General features: G+C 50.4%; 1 protein-coding gene across 1 annotated transcript; it reads left to right on the top strand.

Moving 5' to 3' along the window:
• Window positions 1–6,419: 6,419 nt before the first annotated feature.
• IVD (isovaleryl-CoA dehydrogenase) lies at window positions 6,420–18,918 on the top strand. Its single transcript, XM_022587467.2, has 12 exons — window positions 6,420–6,601; window positions 8,345–8,434; window positions 8,672–8,723; window positions 10,284–10,453; window positions 11,395–11,488; window positions 11,693–11,829; window positions 13,553–13,649; window positions 14,970–15,063; window positions 15,556–15,637; window positions 16,717–16,821; window positions 16,933–17,005; window positions 18,003–18,918. Exons 1-12 carry the CDS (start codon window positions 6,449–6,451, stop codon window positions 18,134–18,136), a joined length of 1,281 nt encoding a protein of 426 aa, XP_022443175.1. The 5' UTR covers window positions 6,420–6,448; the 3' UTR covers window positions 18,137–18,918.
• The last annotated feature ends 2,379 nt before the right edge of the window (window positions 18,919–21,297 follow it).

Genomic DNA, 21,297 nt, shown 5'->3' with positions numbered 1-21,297 from the left:
TGCCTTTTGTACGTGTGGAGGTGTTGTGGTGCTTATTCTGATCTACAGCCTCAATAAATTCCTGCATTACATGAACCAATGTGATCTGCACCCTCCACTTTGTTAGACGCTATAGGAAACTTTAATGTAGCATGACATTCTTAACCTCAGAAATGCTTACAGTACATGGGGTGAAACATTGCACAGGTAATATACAAGTTGAATAACAAAGGCAATAGTTTACTAAACAGTGGGTTGTGTGATATAGTTGTGTGCTATAGTAGTTAACTCTGAGCTAGTTCGGTTGGGGGAGGCTTGATGGAAGCGGTAAACTGGGGTTGAAGGAAGAGTAATATTTAGGGAAGCTAGCTAGAGGATTGAGAACTTTCCAGGTTGGTGAACACATGGAATTTGGGGACAGTAGCGCACTCAGAGAGGGCATGGAAGCTTCACGCCCTTTCCCCATGCATCTCTTCCATCTGGCTGTTCCTGAGTTATATCCTTTTCTAATAAACCAGATCTAGCAAATAAAATACTTCTCTGAGTCCGTGAGCCATTCTAGCAAATCAGTCAAACCCAAGGAGGGGATCGTTGGAACTTCCGAGGAGAAAATAAAATTATGAGAGACTGAAGAAAAAAAAAAAAAGTTGAGGGGATATTCAGATGAGTCTTGAGGAACTCAGTAAGAACACTGGGCTTCTTCAGAAAGTTCAAGATGAGAGGGGAGGAATTCCCTGGTGGTCCAGTGGTTAGGACTCTGTGCTTCCACTGCAGGGGACATGGGTTCGATCCCTGGTCGGGGAACTAAGATCCCGCAGGCCATGTGGCACGGCCAAGATATTAAAAAAAAAAAAAAAGATGAGAGGGGATTATATCTGACACTTAACCGAGCACTTGCAATATGCCATATGTGATGTTTATGTGTGTTCCTCCTTATGTTCATTCTCATGTAATCCTCATTACAGTCACACAAGGTAAGCACTGTTAACCCTTTTTATAGCTAAAGAAAAAGGCTCAGAGAAATTATACGAAATTAATCCATATAGTTAATTAATGAAATTAGTTAATGAAATGAAGTTGATTTGCCCAAGGTCAAACAACAGGCAAGTACTGGAGAAAGATTTGGGCCAGGGAATAATGGGAGTGGAAAGTACATGGTGCTACTAGATGTTTTGAAGAAACTTAAATGCAAGCTAGGAGGTGTGGATTTTTATCATCCAGGCCAGAAGTTTACAAACTGTCTCAGTTCATGATGCTCCTGGTGTCTCAATATTTTATGACACACCAAAAGTAATACCTAAAAGTTCTAAATACCTAAAAGTTCTATTTTTAGTAGGTATTTGAAAAAATAATACAAATAAATCTAAAGAAAATATTTTTATTTTTAAATAACTACAATTATTTACTAATGGGATGTGGGGCGCAGTTTAATTTCTCAAGCCTTGGAATCAAATTGGACACTACCACCTTCCTATCCTGTTTGACACTGAGAGGAACACAGCATGACCTAATGTTGAAACTGACCTACTTTGAGCTAGTACTTCACATGTTGTCTAACATGTCATGTATCACTGTGATTCCCCCAGAAGTTTATCCCGTGGCATCCCAGTGAGCTTGCTGCCTAGGGATGCCTTTCACAGTCTGGGAACCATGAATCTAGGCAATAAGGAATCACTGATACATTTTGAGCAGATAATCACCATAATGAATGATTTAGAAAAAATGAATCTAGCACTGTGTGAAGGATGGACGGCTTGCAGGATCTTAGTTCCTGAGCCACTCCTTGGGCAGGCAGGAGGTCATGGGGCACTACCATAGCACCTTTTTTTCTTTCAGTTTTATTGAGATACAACTGACATAGCAGTGTATAAGTTTAAGGTTTACAGCATAATGATTTGACTTACACACATCATAAAATGATTATCACAACAAGTTTGTTACTTTGTTTTTGGCCATGCAACGTGGCTTGCAGGATCTCAGTTCCCCGACCAGGGATCAAACCTGGGCCCCCAGCAGTGGAAATGCAAAGTCCTAACCACAGGGAATTCCCATTAATTTACTATTCTTTTTCTAGGTTCTTAAAATAGAAGATGAGGTAATTCCATTTCAATTTTTATCTTTTCCAGTATATGCATTTACAACTATAAATTGTCCCTCTAAGGGCCAGGTACCAGCATCCCAAATTTTGCTATGTCCTATTCTGATTATTTGTCTTTCTGTTCAAAATATGTTCTAATTTCCATTGTGATTTCTTCTTTCACCTGTGGATAATCTGGCTTCCTGTCTCATGACTCTTCCCAAAACAATTTTTGATAAGGTGTGTGAAATGAAATTCACATTTTATGGCAAGACAAGAAAAATTTAAATATAAAAAAATTTCCTCTGCCCTTTAGCCTCCTGTCTCCCCTCTACTGTGCATTGTGTATCTGCATTTTGCCTCAACAAAACCTTCCCCGCTGGCAGAAATACCTGCTCAACCATAAACAGCAACATCCTCCTAGCAGGAACAAGGCAACGCCTTAAAAGACAACATTTCTTCTTGATCTTGTAAAGGGGTCACAACGACCCATCAGTTTGCACTTGCCGATCTGGATTGTGTAAACTGTCAGTGATACGTCATCTAATGTACGGCTCTGTCTCAAAAAACTTATGTAACTGTGTTTTGACTTCTAACAGGCAGAACAGTTCTTGGAACACAAATTTGAGGGTTACAGTACTCAGATTTGGCTCAAATAAAATTTTCCATTTCTCTCATAGATTGGCTATTGATTAATTTTTCATCGAAATATGCTTGGTGTAGTCAGCAGGATACCAGAGACAGCCACCAGAGGACACCTGGAAGATGCCTCAAACCGGCACTCAGTACCAGCATGGGTACTTTGAGCCTCACCAGCTTCTCAGCATCTCTCTGGTGTTCTGGTGAGTTCTCCTAATACCCAGATCTTGTTGTTTTGGTGATGATCCTGAAAATTTTATTTGGGCTGGTTTTTACTTGTCTTAAGGGGCACGTAGGAATTTCCTAGGCAGGGACCTAGGGGGATCTGGACAGGAAGTCCAGGGAAACATAGGTAGCTGGGTTTTGTTAAGTTCGGCTTAAATCAAGGGAAAAAAAGGGGTAAATTGATATCAGGTCTTAACAAAACTTTTTTGTTAGTGAAATGAGAGACTGAGTTATTCAGCTCTGAAGAATAAAGGGACATTTTGCTCCTGGCCACAAGGCATCCTCAGGTGGCTGAGGACCTTGCAGAAGTGTCTGAGGATCAATCCTTACTATGCGCAGTGGTCCTACAAGGGAACCCCACTACGACCATTAAGTAAATGCTACTTATCTGTGGGGTGCAACAGAAGCTGATAACTTAGCACTCCCCGCACCCATGACAGTCTTAGACTGTCACAGGGAGAAACAGAGACACATCAGAGTCAAACCGACTGCTAGACTCAGAAGCAGTGCACATCCAGTCCACCACACTGTCCTCAGAAAATTGTTCAGATCATATCTCATACCTGAACCAGACTACCAAACTAATAATGGGAAATCATGCCTCACGGGCCAAACAGCTCCCGGATGAATAGCCACCTATGGGAACCCCAGCTGGGTTTATGTATAACACCCATGAAACTGACACTTGCAAGCGTTTAACTTAATGGGAAGGTCTGACCAAAAATCATTTGTCCCTGAGATGGCCAAAATGGGGCACTTTCGATTTACCTAAGTTGGTAAATTTTATTTGCACACTAAATTAGAAAAAGCCGGCTTAAGATCAAACAGCTAGAATGGAGACATTTTAATTGGTACCTGGAAGCCTCAAAACGAGAGAATGATAAAATGGCTTCATTGTGAGAGACAGATCAGAAATTATCAGAAATGGTGACTAGATTAGAAAAGACCTCAGAAGTCATCACTGCTTCTCCTCCTCTCTCTCCTCCTTTGTCTCCTTCGTATCCTCTTCTTTCTGAGCTCCCCTATGCTGACCTCTCTGCTCTTCCACCTCTAATCTCAAAGGAAGAACTTGTTGAGTCTAAGGGAAAGGATAAAGACAGCCCTAAGGTAATAGCCACCCCCTTTAAGGAGAAACCTGCTCTTACCTATACACCCTTGGACTAGGACAGAACTTAAGGCCTTAACTAAGGAATTTCCAGATTGTTCACAGGATCCCTTGGGGTTTGCTAAACAATTTCATCTTACAGTAAGAACTTATGAGCCTGGATATTCAAACTTGTACCAGCTTGTACATTTACTAGTCCCTGAAAGTAAAGCAAAGGAATGGCTCCAAGAGATAAATTGGAAGGTGCCTATGGAAGATTTTCGCAAACATGAGGCTGCAGATCATCAGAAATGTAGAGAACTTGCCCACAATCGATATCAGGTTATTCCGAAAATCTTCTCCACCTGGGGGTGGGGGAACCTTTGATATGAAAGGCAGTGAGCTGAAGAAGAAAACATTTTGGTCTGGACAAGCTGACAGAGCCTGGCCTTTGTCTTAGCTGTGTTTGAGACCTTGGACTAATGAATGGGGCACTGTAAGAAGGAACACCAAGTGTTCTCATTAAATATGTAATCTCCTTTATTCCTCCTTGCAATGGGTAGTATTGTTTTCATTTAAAGATGATGAAAGGGGGGACTTCCCCTTGTGGTCCAGTGGTTAAGAATCTTCCTTCCAACATAGGGGACTCCGGTTTGATCCCTGGTCGGGGAACTAAGATCCCACATCTCACAGGGCAACTAAGCCCGCTTGTGCCTCAACTAGAGAGCCCACGCGCCCTGGAGCCCGAGTGCTGCAACCAGAGAGAAGCCCGAATGCCACAACGAAAGATCCCGCGTGCCACAACTAAGACTCGACACAGCCAAAAATAAAATAAAATAAATATTTAAAAATAAATAAATAAAGATGATGAAAGGGAATTCCCTGGTGGTCCAGTGGTTAGGACTGTGCACTTTCACTGCAGAGCGCCCGATTCAATCCCTGGCAGCTTGGCCAAAAAAAACCCGGTGAAACAGAGTCTGAAAAGATCCAAGAAACTTGCCCGAAGTTCCACATCTAAGTAGCAGGATTGCAATGGTGTCCCTGGATTCGGGGCGCTAAACTACCTGAGATGAGTTCTTCAAGGGCATTGACCACCCCACAGAAAGGGAAATTAGCAAAGCAAGGAAGGGGATAGAAGCCGAATTCTATCAGCTCTCCTCTTTCCCCTCATATACCATTCTTCCTTTCCTGTCTCCCTGAAATGGAGCAGGACCCTGTGAGGCCCTCCTGTGTACAAATCCTTTCTGTGTCCCCATTTATTGTTTGTAGGAAAGAGGCATTAGCCTCCTAGACCTTCCCTGAGTGCCAAAGGGCAGATTCAAACAGTTGCTAAATAGAAAAAAGAGGGAATGCAGAAACAAAGGAGGAGCTGTCAAGAAACTATAGTACAACAATAAAGCAGGGTCCTGGTTCCTCCAGAAACCAGAAATATACCTAACAATATCTTTGAGTTCTTCTGCTAGAACTAAGGCCCCACCTAGGTGGAAGATGGTAACTTCAGGCTGAGCACCAGATTCCTGAAACACCACCTTGTTACCCCACCACCAACCAATCAGAAGAAAGTCTGCACTTAGTGGAAGATAAGGAAGACTCTGATCCCCCCCTCCCCAAATGATTAACTGCGAATGGCTTCCCCCCTTTCTCCTTTTAAAAACTTTCATGGTGGAGCAGACTCTTCAGAGTTGGTTCTTTGACACGACTCTGCCTTCCCCCCAGGTTGCCTTCTGAATAAAGCAACCCGTCCTTTCCAGCCAACACTTGTCTTTCCAGCAGGAAGCAGCTGAACCCGAGCAGCTGAGTTCGGTCCACCATCACCCCACCCCTGTTAAAAATAAGTTCAGATTCTTGTTCTTAGGCACATTAAATAATTTGGAAGACAGCAACTCCTTAACAACCCCTTTCCCATAAAACTCAATCGAACTCAACAAACCTTGTTACATAATAAAGCAAATTCACTGAGTTATAACCAACGTGTACCCTAGAGCAAGCGCTCTTTTCCCCGATTTGCTTTAACAATGTATTGCTAAGCAAGGGGCATTCGGGGCTTTTCCTTTTGCTTTTTTAACACTTGCTTTCCCACAGATGTTTGCAGTTAGGGGCAGCTATTTTCAACGCAGGGGGAATACTTATCCTCAACTCAAAAAAGAAGACACTCTTCCTACTCGTCCACTTTAAAAAGACCCAAACTTGACATGACCCCTGCAGGTCCAGCTCCCCCAGCAAGCACACCAGCCTCGCGGGGCGTCGGTCCGCAGGCGGTCACCGCTGATTGGCTGGTGCAGTGGCCGGGGGAAGCGCGGCCTTCCTCGGACAGTGGAGGGTGATTGGCTGCTGGAGACCCACCCCCTCGCCGATTGGGTGGCGGAAGCGAAGCCGGGGATTGGTGGAGCGCCGTAGGACTCGCTCACAGCTGCTGGGGCTCAGGCTCCCAGGACAAGGCCGAGATGGCGACTGTAGCTTGGTTACTGGGTCGACGCGTGGCGAGCTGGAGGCCACGGCCGCCACTGCAGCCGCTCGCCGGCCTGATTACCCAGCGGGCCAACTCGCTGTTGCCCGTGGACGATGCAATCAATGGGCTAAGCGAGGAGCAGAAGCAGGTAGGGAGCCTGACCCCCCTCCCGGCCCATTTTCCGTGCTCGGTGGTCGCCCTGGCGCTCTTCTACCCAGCGCCCACCCAGCCGCGGCGTGTGATCCGGGGGCTGTAGGAGCGGCAGCGCGGGGGCGGCCGCGGGCCCCAGTCTCCCCTCTGTGGCGGCAGCAAGGCCCGGTTGCCGGAGTTAGACGAGGAGTCGAGGATAGGAACGCTCCTGGGAGACCGGGGATGGTGGGGCGGGGGGTGTTTTGGTGGAGGATTGGCAGGACTACCCGCGTGCGGCAAAAGGGCCCTCAATCTGTCTGAAGTCTTCTTACACCTCAATACTGTCTACGGCTGTGGTTCTCAAACCTGGTTAATCATTACCACGGAATCTTTCAAATACACACCTTGGGGGTGGAGTTGAAATTCACAGTGTATATAATTCTTCAACCTAGCGGGTCAAACCACAAAGTTGAAAAAAAGCTTGAAAGATGTTGTTACGAATGTGGCTGAACCAGAGCCATTCCTGGAGGAAGGAGACTGTTCACTTGGACACTGGCTTGGAGTTCCCGGGGAATGTGATTCTCCTGTGGCTCTAAGCAAGTGCCTGAGCTTGCCCAGAACCCCAAAGTCCACTTGTATTTACAGTCAGCAGACAGAGCTTTGAATCACCTCAGGCAGAAAGTGTTCAATCCTAGTTCTCAAACTCTCCTGCCAAAAGGAGTTTCTAATCTCTCTTGAATAATCCCTTTTACCCAAAGGCTCAGGGACAAAAAGGAGCCTGACACGTGCCAGGAACTGAAGGGGGTGTGGCTGGAGCACAGTGAGTGGGGGATGAGAAAGGTACTGGGGAAGGCTGGATAGGCTGCAGGGGTCACTTCACACGGGGCCTTCCAGTCCTGGGTAAGGAGTTTGTCTTAATTTTTTTTTAATGGTTAAAAAAAAAAAGAAGCATAGTTAATTTACAATGTGTTAGTTTCAGGTGTACAGCAAAGTGATTCAGTTATACATATACATATATAAGGAATTTGTCTTTTTTTTTTCTTGCGGAACGCGGGCCTCTCACTGTTGTGGCCTCTCCCATTGCAGAGCACAGGCTCCGGACGCGCAGGCTCAGCGGCCATGGCGCACAGTAGCTGCTCCGTGGCATGTGGGATCTTCCCGGACCGGGGCACGAACCCGTGTCCCCTGAATCGGCAGGTGGACTCTCAACCACTGCGCCACCAAGGAAGCCCAGGAGTTTGTCTTTTAAGGACAGTGGAAAACCATGGAATGATTTATGTAGGGGAGTGACATTTAAGAAATAATCTTCAGGGACTTCCCTGGTGGTCCAGTGGTTAAGACTCTGCACTCCCAACGCAGGGGACCCGGGTTTGATCCCTGGTCAGGGAACTAGATCCCACAGGCTACAACTAAAAAATCCCCTATGCTGCAGCCAAATAAATAAATAAATAAATAAGAAATAATCCAAATAAATAAAAGCCTAATAAATAAATAAAAGCCAAATAAATAAATAAATAAAAGCCTAATAAATAAATAAAAGCCAAATAAATAAATAAATAAAAAGAAATAATCTTCAGAAAGAGAGGGGAAGATCATCTCTGAGGAAGCATAAACTGGTGGGGCCTCTAAGTTTCAGTTTGATGCTCTTTGGTGAGGTTACTTGTGTCCCGTTTCCCTGAAGGTGTCCTCAGTAGTGGAGACGCTGTCCTCAGGGGCAATTATGTACCGTTTCAGCAGCATCTGTCCACGTCTCTCCCTCTAGCTTCGTCAGACCATGGCTAAATTCCTTCAGGAGCATCTAGCACCCCATGCTCAGGAGATTGATCGGAGCAATGAGTTCAAGAACCTGCGAGTCAGTAGTGGGGCCCACTCTGAGGGGCACGGGGGGCAGACTGGGAGCTGGGCGGGGATGGCCTGGGAATTGTACTGCTGCCTGGCAGAGTTCTCATAGTCTTCTGGTAAATGAAAGCCCCCTAAGAATGCAGCCCCTTTCTGTGAAGCCCTTGGGTCTTGTTGTTCCAGATATGCCAGGCCCCTGTGACTGTCTGCTTTCTCACAACCGACTATACTCACTCCATTCTGTTGGCAGGAGTTTTGGAAGCAGCTGGGGAACCTGGGAGTCTTGGGTGTCACAGCCCCTGGTGAGTATGGTTTCTTTCCCTACAGAGAACTTTTCTTGCATGCGCTTTAAAACCATTCCCAAAAGAAGCAGGAAAGGAGAAGAAAGATCATACTCGGAGAAACCAGAGTCTCTTCCCACTTGGAGCTGAGAAAGTGCCCAGTGACTGTCAACCCAGAGAAGAGTAAACTCTTCTGTGTCTTTAGGCGGTGATGTTAACAAGGCAAAGAATTTAGGTCAGTGTGGTTCACTTGGGTCACCCAGTGCATGCTTAACAAGTTCCCTCAGGTGATCTGGGGAGTTTAGAAAACTCCAGATCAAGCAGTGGTCTGAGTACCTCAGTCTTACTGCCTCGCATAATCCCTAGGCTCTGCCCTACCGGTAGCATCGAGGCAGTACTGCTCAGGACAGTGTGTTCCTGTGGGGGATGCCTGTGTTCTCTGCCCACAGCTGGGCCCTAGAGCTCATCTGGAAGCAGACGGAGGTAGAGGGGAGAGGGATGCCGTTCTGAGCCTCCACAGTGAGGTGGCCAGATGATGTTTTTAACAGGCTGTCCCTGGGCCTGTCCAGAGTCCCCTGTGCGTCTTGCTACTTGTTTCCAGGGGGAGAGGGCAGGGAGCTGGTGGGCTTTGTTTCAGATGTTGGCCTCTAGAGCAAAGGCCAGGCCTGGCTTGCAGTGCCTTGTAAAGAGGTGAGCCTATGGCCTCACCAGCCAAAGCCTGGACAGCCCACCCTGCTTTGGCCTGTGTTCACTGGGCATTAGAGTAGCGGTGGACCACAGTATTCTCTCCTTACATCCTCCCCTCACCACTTGGAGACAGTTCCTGGGATTTAAGCTGATCGTACAAAGTTACATCATGAGTAATGATGTAACCACTTAAAAATTAATTTAGGCTATCTTAACGTACAATAGTAGGGGGAAGGTTGCTGGGAACTCTCAAACAAGACTCTTTCTCCCATTGTGTCTTGGGGGTTTATGAGCCCCCATAAAGAATATTCTTCTGAATCAGATGCTAGTTAATGGAAGAAAGAGGCAGTTAGGAATCAGATGAAAACCCTATCCAGGGACAACCTTGAAAAGAAAGCCAGATATGAGTTCTGGTTTCCACATGGTGTCCTGGTAGCAGTTTCTAACGTTACCCGCCCATGGGCTTTCCTTCCTGGAGTCGTGCGGGTTGGGCTAACCCTTCCCTAGAGCCAAGGACCAGCCTGACTTCTTGGTCAGAGTGAACATACACAGAGGGCCTTGCCAGGGTTTACCCAGACAGCAGGGCGGAGGGAGGGGAGGCTGGCACCAGGTAACCCAGCCTCTTTGATTTTGATGTTTGGGATAAAGCAGGAGTTGCAATGACTGTTTTCTGAACCATGCCTCAGCTGACCAGAGGCAGCAGCAGGCAAAACCAATTCTGTGAGCTTGCGAGCAGGGTCCACGGCATCCGCCTGTTGACCTTGCTAGAGGGAACTTGGAATAGGTGCTATAAGAGTGTTCCTCTACTGCAAATAAATGTAAGATTCCTCTCAGTGTCCTCATTTAACCGGGCTGCCTTTTCCACTCCCCTGCGCCCCCCACCCCGACCCCTAGTTCAGTATGGTGGCTCTGGCCTGGGCTACCTGGAACACGTGCTGGTGATGGAGGAGATATCCCGAGTCTCTGGAGCAGTGGGTCTCAGTTACGGTGCCCACTCCAACCTCTGCCTCAACCAAATTGTTCGTAATGGAAACGAGGCCCAGAAGGAGAAGTACCTCCCCAAGGTGAGGAAATGGGGATGGAGAAACACGCTGATCGCATGGTGCAACCACCAGCCATGAGGCTTCTCCCCCATTGGGGAGGGCTGGTCAGCCTTGCTTTCTGTAGCATGCTGCTGCCCAGAAACTGATAGGGGTAGGAAGGGGTCAGGGATTTGTTTTAAAATACTTCAGTCAGGGCTTCCCTGGTGGTGCAGTGGTTAAGAATACGCCTGTCAGTGCAGGGGACATGGGTTAGAGCCCTGGTCCGAGAAGCTCCCACGTGCCGTGGAGCAACTAAGCCCGTGCGCCACAACTAATGAGCCTGCGCTCTAGAGCCCGCGAGCCACAGCTACTGAAGCCTGCGTGCCTAGAGCCCGTGCTCCGCAACAAGAGAAGCCACCGCAATGAGAAGCCCGCGCACTGCAACGAAGAGTAGACCCCGTTCTCCGCAACTAGAGAAATCCCACGCAGCAACGAAGGCCCAACTCAGCCAAAAATAAATTAAGAAAATAAAAAACTAAAATATGACACTAAAAAAAAAATAAAATACTTCAATCAAAAAAATTAAAAATAGGAACTTCCCTGGTGGTCCAGTGGTTAAGACTCCATGCTTCCAATGCAGGGGGCGTGGGTTCCATTCCTGGTCGGGGACTCTCAAGCCGCATGGCACAGCCAAAAAATAAATTAAAAATAGGGCCAGAACACCTGAGTCAGTCACTGGACAACATTTACTGAGCATTTTAAGAAATGAAAGCCTAGGACTAGCTTCCCTTGCAAAGGGAATGGGAATAGAAGAGAAAGCTTCAGGCTTGTGGCTATGGGGCTTCTCTTCTAGGACTTTACCTATGCCCGGATCTGAAAGAAGTTGGAAGGGGTGTCATGTGACCAGGCAAGACATGGTATCAGTGAGCCCCTGTAGGGTATTTCTGAAGTCATAACAAGGCCCTTTGGGGTTTTCCTTGCAGCTGATCAGCGGTGAATACGTCGGAGCCCTGGCCATGAGTGAGACAAACGCTGGCTCCGATGTTGTCTCCATGAAGCTGAAAGCAGAAAAGAAAGGTGAGGATCCCCTTGATTTGAGAGCTGGAGTGGGCAGAGGGACAGACCTTCGAGGTGAGGGGGCAGTGACTGGAGGTGGCCTCTGCTGGGTTTCTGGAAGCACTTACCAGCTGGCCAGCTTTTTGGTCCACAGAAGGTCTGGAGAACTGACTGGTTGAGACAGGCCCATACAGCTTATGCAAGTAGCCAACTTCCTGTCCTTAGGGGACCACTATGTCCTGAATGGCAGCAAATTCTGGATCACCAATGGCCCTGATGCTGACGTCCTTATTGTCTATGCCAAGACAGATCTGGCTGCCGTGCCAGCTTCTCGGGGCATCACAGCCTTCATTGTGGAGAAGGTGAGTGTAGGGGAGTGTATGGCGGGAGGCTTTTATCTCCTGAAAGTGGCACCAGAGGTGACCTCCTTCAGGTGATTGCAAAGACCATCAGGGTTTGTGTGCTCTGCCAAGGCTCCCTCCTGGGATGGGGCTGAGGCGGGAATGGAGACTGAAAGGAGGGTGGCCAAAAAGTGGAATTCAGGGAGGAGGGGTCAAGTCTGAGGACGGTGGAGCCATCCACAGAGCTGGGCTGTCCGGAGGTCCAGGAAGATGAGGACTGAAGGGAGGCCACCAGCTTTGACAACCAGGGTGTCACTGGTGGACTTGGAGAGAGCAGCCGCGGGAGCCCAGGGTATGAGTGAGGTTGCAGGTGGAGACCGGAGACCGCACCTTCCAAGTCTTGTCAGTAAAAGCACAAGGGAGACAGCAGGAGTTAGAATGAAAAGTTGGGAGTTTCAGTTTGCTTTTAGGAATGGTAGAGAACTGAGCAAATTTTTTGGTAAAGAGAAAAGAAAATAGGAGAAGGAGAAAGTGAGATGCATGAGAGAGAGTGAGCAAAGCACAATGGTGAGTTGAGGGAGAAGAGGCTCAGGTGGGGGATGGTGATGGTGATGGTGGAGGAACCATCTGCCTAATGGTCATGAAATAGGAGGCCAGGGCCCCTGGGAGGGCGGGGGGACCATGGGGGCAGGGGAGTTGGGGGCAGAGAGTTTCGTGAATGAGTGTTTTAAAGATTTGCAGTACCCTCCATAGGGAGAGGGAGAGAGTGTTTCGGAATGGGACTGGAGGACAAGAAAAGTGAGCCCCCCGAAGGGCGTGGCTGAGATGGGAACTCTCCAGGTTGAGTCACGCTGCTCTCATCTCCTAGAGGGGAGGGAAGCAGCACCTGGCAGTGCTCTGATGGGCATATGCCAACGTGTTCTGCATCTGATTAGTCCAGGTCAGAGCACACAGGTGGTTGAGTTGAACCCTGGGTGGGACTCCATTAGGTACAGGTGGCAGAGGAACAAGGGTACAAAGGAATTGAGTGGGCTGGGGAGAGTGTCTTCGAAGTGATTTCCTGGGGCTTCCCTGGTGGCACAGTGGTTGAGAATCCGCCTGCCGACGCAGGGGACACGGGTTGAACCCCTGGTCCGGGAAGATCCCACATGCCGCGGAGCAACTAAGCCCGTGTGCCACAGCTACTGAGCCTACGCTCTAGAGCCCGCGAGCCACAACTGCTGAGCCCGCGTGCTGCAACTACTGAGGCCCACGCGCCTAGAGCCCGTGCTCTGCAACAAGAGAAGCCACAGCAATGAGAAGCCCACGCACCGCAACGAAGAGTAGCCCCCCTCGCCGCAACTAGAGAAAGCCTGTGCGCAGCAGCAAAGACCCAACACAGCCAATAAAAAGAAATAAATTAAAAAAAAAAATCTTAAAAAAAAAAAAAAAGAAGTGATTTCCCCCAAGGAAGGGAACCAAAGCCAGGAAGGGTCAGAAGGGCGCCAGGGAGCTGGCATTTCACTGGGAAAGAACCGGTCTCCCGAGAACTGGGGAGAACGCAGCCAGCAGCAGGGGAGGCTGGGGTGGAGTGTTAGGGCAGCGCCTCCAGAAATGGGGTGGTTGCATACAGAGTAAGTAGACGCTGGTGTATCAGGCAAATACAGGGACTTGATGGAAAGATGGTTACTTCCCAGGGGTTTCCCTTTTCTTGGCCCCCTTGGGGACTGCTCTGTAATCAGGGCCACCTTTTATTCCCATAAAGGGTATGCCAGGCTTCAGCACCTCCAAGAAGCTGGACAAGCTGGGGATGAGGGGCTCTAACACCTGTGAGCTAATCTTTGAGGACTGCGAGGTTCCTGGTGAGTCTCTGAGAATGAGGGAGCCCCTGTCCTGACCCCATCACACCCTGAGAAAGCCCATCTCTGGCTTGGAGAGCCTCACCATTGTTAGCTCACCAATGGTATGTGGCCAGAGAGTGGGCCTGCCACTGCGCCCTTGCCCACTGGCCCATAGGTGTCGGTCTCAATCTGGACAGCTGTCCTTCCCGGCCAGAGCTCCTGCAGCTGTATGCCCTACTGTGGCTTCAGGGAAGGGTGGTGCTCCCTATGTGGACCACACACTGTGCCTGGGGCTGGTATTCCAGTATCTGGCGTAGAAAGGTAAGATCTGCCCTCACCCACTCACGTCCTTCAGACGTCCTTGTACGTACATTTGCCTGTACAGCCTGTGTGAGGTATTCATTAACAATGCTAAAAAAAACATCTAAATAAACTGATGGAAGCTGGACTCGGTGAAGGGAAGGCAGTTCTGTTTATAGGTATTTCTCCCCTGAAGTGTAAGTGAGCGTGTGGCACATCATGAGAGAACCAGCACGCCTGCCATGCACTGATGAGACGGAGGGCACAGATTTGATCACCAGTTAGGATGGTTCTGTGTCTCAGCCATAAACCATCCCTCTGCCCCACGATCCGCCACCTGAGAAAAGTGTGCTTTAGTCATAAGGAGCATCTAGGGAGGGACGATCAGTGCAGAGCCTTCTTTGTCGGCAAGGAAAAAACTCCACTAGCATTAAAGACAGGTCAGTGGTGTCAACTCTTTGCACTCAGCTTCCTGCCCACACCTCCCCAGGCCATCCAGTGTCCTTGCTTCCTGGGTGGGGAGGTGTTCAGCAGTTTCTGTCACCAGCACCAAATGGCCCATCTCCTGGACAGGCTCTTCCATGGACCACCCAGGGGAGGGTGGAGGGTAGTATTAACCAGAGCAGACTCAACCTGGGGGAAAGAGTAATTCTCTGGTTCCTTTATGGGCACAAGTGTGTTAAAAAGAAAAATTGGGAGAGGTTGGATGACTTCTAGACCAAACTAGCTTTTCTTCTTTCCCATCCAAGGCAGCTCAAGAAGAGAAGGGGAGGATCTAAGGATTGGGCCTGTGTGTCTGGTCTTGGGGATGGTGTGTGTGTTGGGGGCAGGGTGAGGGGAGCATGTCCCCACTAGCAAACTCCACTTCTGACTGGAAGTGGTAAACTCCATCCTTTTTCCTCACCTGGGGCCCTAGTTGAAGGTCAGGTAACATATTTTAATGCCTTGTGAGAGAGCCATGTTACTAAACCCAGCAACTTTTCTAAAAGCGAGGAGGCTGTGGGCAGCTCCCTTGCCCCTGACCAGCACTTTTCCCTGCAGCTGCCAACATCCTGGGCCATCGAAGCAAGGGCGTCTACGTGCTGATGAGTGGGCTGGACCTGGAGCGGCTGGTGCTGGCCGGCGGGCCCCTCGGGTGAGTGTGAGGCTCGGGGCGGGGGGTGGGCGGGAGCTGGGCTCTTGTAGCCTCCTCAGCAGGTGGTGCCGCAGCCCTCCCCTTGGGGCCGATGGGAGCCTGTACCTTATCTCCTGGAGACAAAAAAGTACCTTTCCGCTCACGTTTACTTTCTTTGCACTGAAGGCAAGTATCATTGGGTGACAGACACAAGGCCTGAGGAGCCACCCTGCTTAGTTACTCAGATGTGAAGCAAGACGCCTGAGCTCTAACCATCTACGAAGGGTCCCACCACTCCGCCTGGTCTCAGGGGAAGGGACACTCACTGCTGGGCAGTCAGTGTGGTGACTGAGCAGGGCTGACAAGGGTCCTCACGCTCCTTTTCTCCTTCCTGGGACGCCAGCTCCTTGTCTTGCTGGGCTGCCCCCCAGGCCTTTCCACACTAGCATTTGCCCCCCAACCAGCAATGGGGTAACAGCGAGGCCCCTCGCCAGTGTTCTCTCCTTCCCGCAGGATCATGCAGGCCATCCTCGACCACGCTATTCCCTACCTACACGTGAGGGAAGCCTTTGGCCAGAAGATCGGCCACTTCCAGGTGAGTGGAATGGTTTTGTTAAGATGTACTCTTTCGTTGGGTTCAGGTTTTCTTTAACAAATGAACAAATAGGGCACTTGCTGTGGGCATTTACTATCCTTCGTCAAAAAAATGAGTTTGAGGGACTTCCCTGGTGGCACAGTGGTTGGGAATCTGCCTGCCAGTGCAGGGGACATGGGTTCGAGCCCTGGTCTGGGAAGATCCCACATGCCGCGGAGCAACTAAGCCCGTGCGCCACAACTGCTGAGCCTGTGCTCTAGGGCCAATGAGCCACAGCTGCTGAAGCCCGCGTGCCACAACTACTGAAACCCCAGTGCCTAGAGCCCGTGCTCTGCAACGAGAGAAGCCACAGCAATGAGGAGCCCGCACACCGCAATGTAGAGTAGCACCCGCTCGCCCCAACTAGAGAAAGCCCATGTGCAGCAACGAAGACCCAACACAGCCAAAAATAAATAATAAATAAATTAAAAAAAAAAAATGAGTTTGAGGGAATGCCCTGGCGGTCCAGTGGTTGGGACTCTGTGCTTCCACTGCAGGGGGCCCAGGCTCGATCCCTGGTTGGGGGACTAAGATCCCGCAAGCCTCAAGCCTCGTGGCATGGCCAAAAAAACAAAAAAATGAGTGAATGCTTGGGGCGCAGGCTTCCTCAGCATGCTACCTGGCTTTGAAAGCTGTCAGGCAGTTCATCTCATGTCACCTCCCTCCCTGTTTGAGATGAATGAATGAGGCATTGTAGGGTTGGAGGGTGAAGGGAGCAGATTGTGGGGAGGGAGTAGCATTTTGAGTCACACTTTCTGGGCTGCGGGACGGTCGGTAATGAGGGTCGTGTGACTGGAGGATGCAGCAATGCATCCAATGCATGCAGGAGGCAACAATGCAGCAGCAGCTCTCTGGCCTTAACTCCAGACCTGCTACCATGTCTGTCATCCTAAGCAAGTCCCACCATCTCCTCTCTGTGCCCCGGGTCCCCATTCCCGGCTGTCAGGTTGCTACTGCTGACCCACTTTCGGTAACTAGGGAATGATTCTGAGAGGAGCGTGTCTCCACCACACTGACCTGGGGGCTCCCTTTGTGTGCAGTTGATGCAGGGGAAGATGGCAGACATGTACACCCGCCTCATGGCCTGTCGGCAGTACGTCTACAATGTCGCCAAGGCCTGTGATGAGGGCTACTGCACTGCCAAGGTAAGGGCTGGGCCCAGAGGAGAGCGCGCTGGGGCAGGGGTGGTTGCTGGGCCCCCTCTCCTCCGTGTGGCCCTGGCGGGGGCCCTGCTGACACGGAACCTCCTCCCACAGGACTGCGCTGGGGTGATTCTTTACTCAGCCGAGTGCGCCACACAGGTAGCCCTGGACGGCATCCAGTGTTTGGGTGAGCGGCCCCCACTCCTCACCCTGTGCTTCAGCTGAGCTGCACCTTTAGGCTCCTCCTGCCCCAGTTACTGGGAGGACATGGAAAAGCAAAGAAGAAAACTGCCAGAGGCCACAGGTTGCTACTGTCTCCAGTAGTGCCCCCCTCTTACCCTCCCAGCCTGGTCCTATGGGCACTGGGGAGTGGGGAAGAGGAGACGCCTCAGAGGTGGAACAGCCTCACTTCAATGCCGCATAGTGGTTAAGAGCACAGGCTTGAGCCAGACGGCCTAGGTTCAAATCCTGGCTCTACCACTGACCAGCTTTGTGACCTGTGCAAATTACTTCACCTCTCTGGGCCTGGCCCCCAGTAAGTGCTATGCAGTAGTTTCTTGTCCCCCTTCTCCATGTTTGCCAGTGGTTCTCCCCTACCTTTGCCTGGCATCCTCAGCACTCTGAGTGGACTTCCGGCCTCCTGTCCACCCTCCCCACAATTAGGTAATCCCCACCCCATCCCTCTCACCACCTTTTTTTTTTTTTTAATTTATTTTTGGCTGTGTTGGGTCTTCGTTGCTGTGCGCGGGCTTTCTCTAGTTGCGGTGAGCGGGGGCTACTCTTCGTCGCGGTGCGCAGGCTTCTCATTGCGGTGGCTTCTCTTGTTGCAGAGCACGGGCTCTAGGCGCATGGGCTTCACTAGTTGCAGCACACGGGCTCAGTAGTTGTGGCTCGCGGGCTCTAGAGCGCAGGCTCAGTAGTTGTGGCGCATGGGCTTAGCTGCTCTGTGGCATGTGGATCTTCCCAGACCAGGGCTCGAACCCATGTCCCCTGCATTGGCAGGCGGATTCTTAACCATTGCGCCACCAGGGAAACCTCTCATCACCTTTTGCTGCTTCTCTTCAATCAGTCTCTCCTCCTAGCCCATTTCTATGTATTTGATCTTCTGTTTGCTTTCCTTGCTTTGCCCACTGCCCATCACTTTTCCTGTTGTCCTTTCTCCTGTGCCCAAACCATGGCTGCAGGTGGCAATGGCTACATCAATGACTTCCCCATGGGCCGCTTTCTGAGAGATGCCAAGCTGTATGAGATCGGGGCTGGGACCAGTGAGGTGAGGCGGCTAGTCATCGGCAGAGCCTTCAACGCAGAATTCCACTAACTCCAAGGCCCTTCATCCCCTTTCCCAGCACCTAGAGGCCTTTCTCTGGAAGGAGAGACGCGGCAGCTCTTCTCCAGGCAGGCCCTGCCCACCGGCCCAGGGAAAGTGTGCAGCGGCTTAACATGGACTCCTCAGGAAGCATGCTGGCTTTTCTGGGGCTCAGTGGGAGGGCTTTGGTGACTCTGCGCCCTTGCTCTCTAACGTCAAGCCTGATGCCCCACCCCCGCTCCCAGGGTGGGCACCTTTTTTCCTGGTGAGCCTCTGCCAGGGAACTCTCTGCTCAAGTACACAAGAAGCGTTGCCCCTCTCCTTCATTTGAACTTGGTAGCGTCTTTTCTTTCTGGGGAAAAATACCCCCCAAACCTAGCCTCTGTTTCTGCCAATTTCTAGAGGCATCAGCTCTCAGCAGCTTGTGAGTGGGCACCCCCTCTGCAGCAACCCCTCCATCCCTCGTTCTTTAAGCTGAAATCCTACCACTGGGGTAGAGGTCTGGAAATAGGCATCTCAGAACACCTGTGCCACCCAGAGTCCACGGTGGGGCAGAGGTCAGCGTGCTCGTGAAGGACGGGGCTCAATGCCTCCAGCACAATGCTGCCACCGCCACCGTCCAGTCCTGGCCATGTGACAGCCCACAGCTGACTGGGCAGCAGGCCTGGGTTGGCTGGCTTAACTCCAGCCAAGGCTGCCTGCATACATTTCTCTGGACACCCTATGGCTAATTTTGTTACAACTGCACAGTGGCTGCTGCCATTTTGTATTAAACATTTCGTGAAGCAAACCCATCTGATTCTAAACTGGTGTTTTGGGGGAGAAGCAGTCTACTTGCTACTGCCTTCTGTCTGGCTCCAGCCCTATGTCCTTGGAGAGTGGCTGGTCCGGGTCCTGCTTCTGGCCCTTCAGCCTGCTCATTGATGATAGGGGACACAGGGGTGGAATCAGCCCTTAGGATAGAGGAGTTCTCAACCTCCCTTTTCCAGATCTCCCAGTGATTTTTTAAAGAAAGGAGGGAGCGGTAAGAGTCTTGGAGCTAGAAGGAAGCTCGTAAGTTTCTGGAAACCATCCCCATGTTTAAGATCAAGACAATTTGATTTTCCCAAGGTCAGAACTGGAGCTAGAATCCAGATCAGCAGAAATAGGGGTTCTGGGAATGCCAGGCTGGGGCCCTACTACATGGCCGCCTGGATGGAGAGTGGGACAGTTTTGGGTTGTCCCACCCCATCTAATTCCCTAAAAGAGAACCGGTTTTCTTGGCCCTCAGCCCAGCAGCGCCTGTTCTGACTTTTGGTCCTGGCCTATAGCCAAGAGCTGTTCCCAGCCTGATGCTTGTGACAGGTGGAGCTAGCTCCTTACCAGCCCCAGCCCAGTCCTATCCTGAGGGGCTTGTGGCCCTGTCCCTTCACTTCCCCACCCTGCTCCCTACTATGTTGGAGATGAATGTGGCTAAAATGGTGGTCTTGCTGGTTATAAAGTGTAGCTGGAACGAACAGCCCGAAGACGTTCAGAATGGGATGCTTCATCCAGTCAGTGTGGGTAACGGAGCTCTGCCACCAACTTGGGGAGGGTGATTATTCTCCCAATGCTATATGTGAAATAGAAATGTTATAAAATAAAGCCAAAACAGTGTAGCCTGAGTCATGAATGATGGGAGAGCAGGGGGCACTGGTTCTTGGTATTTGGGGTTGTTATGTGCATTGTGCAACTCTGCAGTACCAGCTCCCAGCACCACTCCTTCCTGGGGCTGCCTCATTCCACTCCAGTTTCAGGCAGGTCACTATCAGCCCAGCTCCCCTGTTGACTACCATGCCATTCTTTGTTCTCCTACTGTTTGCCCCGTCGGATGGCAACAGAAGCTAAGAGAATGGTTTTCCAAGTGTGGTCTGGGCACACCCTTTATCAGAATTTAGCAACCTGTAAAAAACCCAGATTCCTGGATGGAACCCAGACCTAATCACATCCCCAGGGGTAATTATAAAGCACAGGCAACCTTTTAGAACAGCTGATCGGGGGCCTAGAGGACACACCTCCAGAGGCCTGAGTCCTAATTCTAAACCCATATAACCTGGTAATGACAATCGCTCACCTATATAGACCTCTCAAGTCTCATACTGACATATTAGCTCCTTTATCCCGACAACCCGGTGCAGGAGACAAGGTTGCGCAGGGCCCGCTTCCTGAAGACCGGTGAGTTGCCCACGGTACCCGAAAAAACGCTAGGGGAACCGGCCACGCCCAGACGTGGAGCCAGCCCTGGCGTCAGTTAGGCGTTGGGGCTGAGAAAGGGCGCCTCTTTTTTATTTGGGGGCGGACGCCCAGTCCACGCCCCGCCCGGCTAACCCAGGACCGTTAGCCGCGACCGCCAGCCTAGGACAGGTCCAGGGTCCAGGGTCCTCCCTCTGTCCCCCTTCCGCGAGGCGCCGCACTGGCGGCGGACCCCGGCTCGGGCTCGGGCGCGGTTCCGTGGGTCCTGCGTGGAGCTCGCCTGACCCCTGCCGGCCGGCCGCCGCAAAGGCAGGGTGCTCTGGACTGGAGGCTCGCAGTCTCGTATTTCAGGATGCACAGGGCTCAGCGATGTTTTCTTCTGCCAAATGAGGACATTAACGGGGGGGGGGGGGGGGGGAAGCCGGCTACTCTCCATCTGTATCGTTTCATACAAGAAAGGCCACTTTTAGCAATTTAAAAAGTAGAAAGGACAGAAATTCAGAACAAAGGCCAGGGTTTTTTTTTGCTGGTGGGGGTGTGTGTTTGTTTTATGTGCATGGGTTTTAAACTAGGATAGTTTAAAGGCTTATTTAAAATCAACAACAACAAAAAAAAAAAAACCCTGCAAACCCTCCCCTACGCCCAGTTCCAGGATGAAACTCCTTTTGAATCTTTAAGAGATTTCGTTTGGTAATTCACTTCATGCCTTTAAGTGATATGCCGACTTATTGATTTAACTGCAGATGGATCTTTCAAGTGCACACATTTAATTTATAAGAAGCCCACTACATGCCTCATTTCCACAGGCCAGCATCTGGGGGTCCTGGAATCAGAGAGTTCAGAGCCCCATCCACATTCCTGGCTGTTGCTACCGTTGCCCACACTCCTCATACCCAGAACCCAGAGCCACACTAGTTCCAGCGCCCTGTGGGATACACCTGGTCACTCGGCAGGGAGCTGTT

This window comes from Delphinapterus leucas, chromosome 2 (genome assembly GCF_059928025.1).
Source record: "Delphinapterus leucas isolate spDelLeu-1000000601 "Yukka" chromosome 2, BTC_Dleu_Yukka2, whole genome shotgun sequence".
NCBI classification, from domain to species: Eukaryota; Metazoa; Chordata; class Mammalia; order Artiodactyla; family Monodontidae; genus Delphinapterus; species Delphinapterus leucas.
This window is presented reverse-complemented; position numbering and strand designations above follow the sequence as displayed.

Coding starts and splice junctions, on each gene's coding strand:
- IVD (XM_022587467.2), top strand. CDS start 6,449: ATGGCGACTGTAGCTTGGTTACTGGGTCGACGCGTGGCGAGCTGGAGG. Junction 8,724..10,283: donor CTTGGGTGTCACAGCCCCTG/GTGAGTATGGTT, acceptor CCCGACCCCTAG/TTCAGTATGGTGGCTCTGGC. Junction 17,006..18,002: donor GGACGGCATCCAGTGTTTGG/GTGAGCGGCCCC, acceptor CCATGGCTGCAG/GTGGCAATGGCTACATCAAT.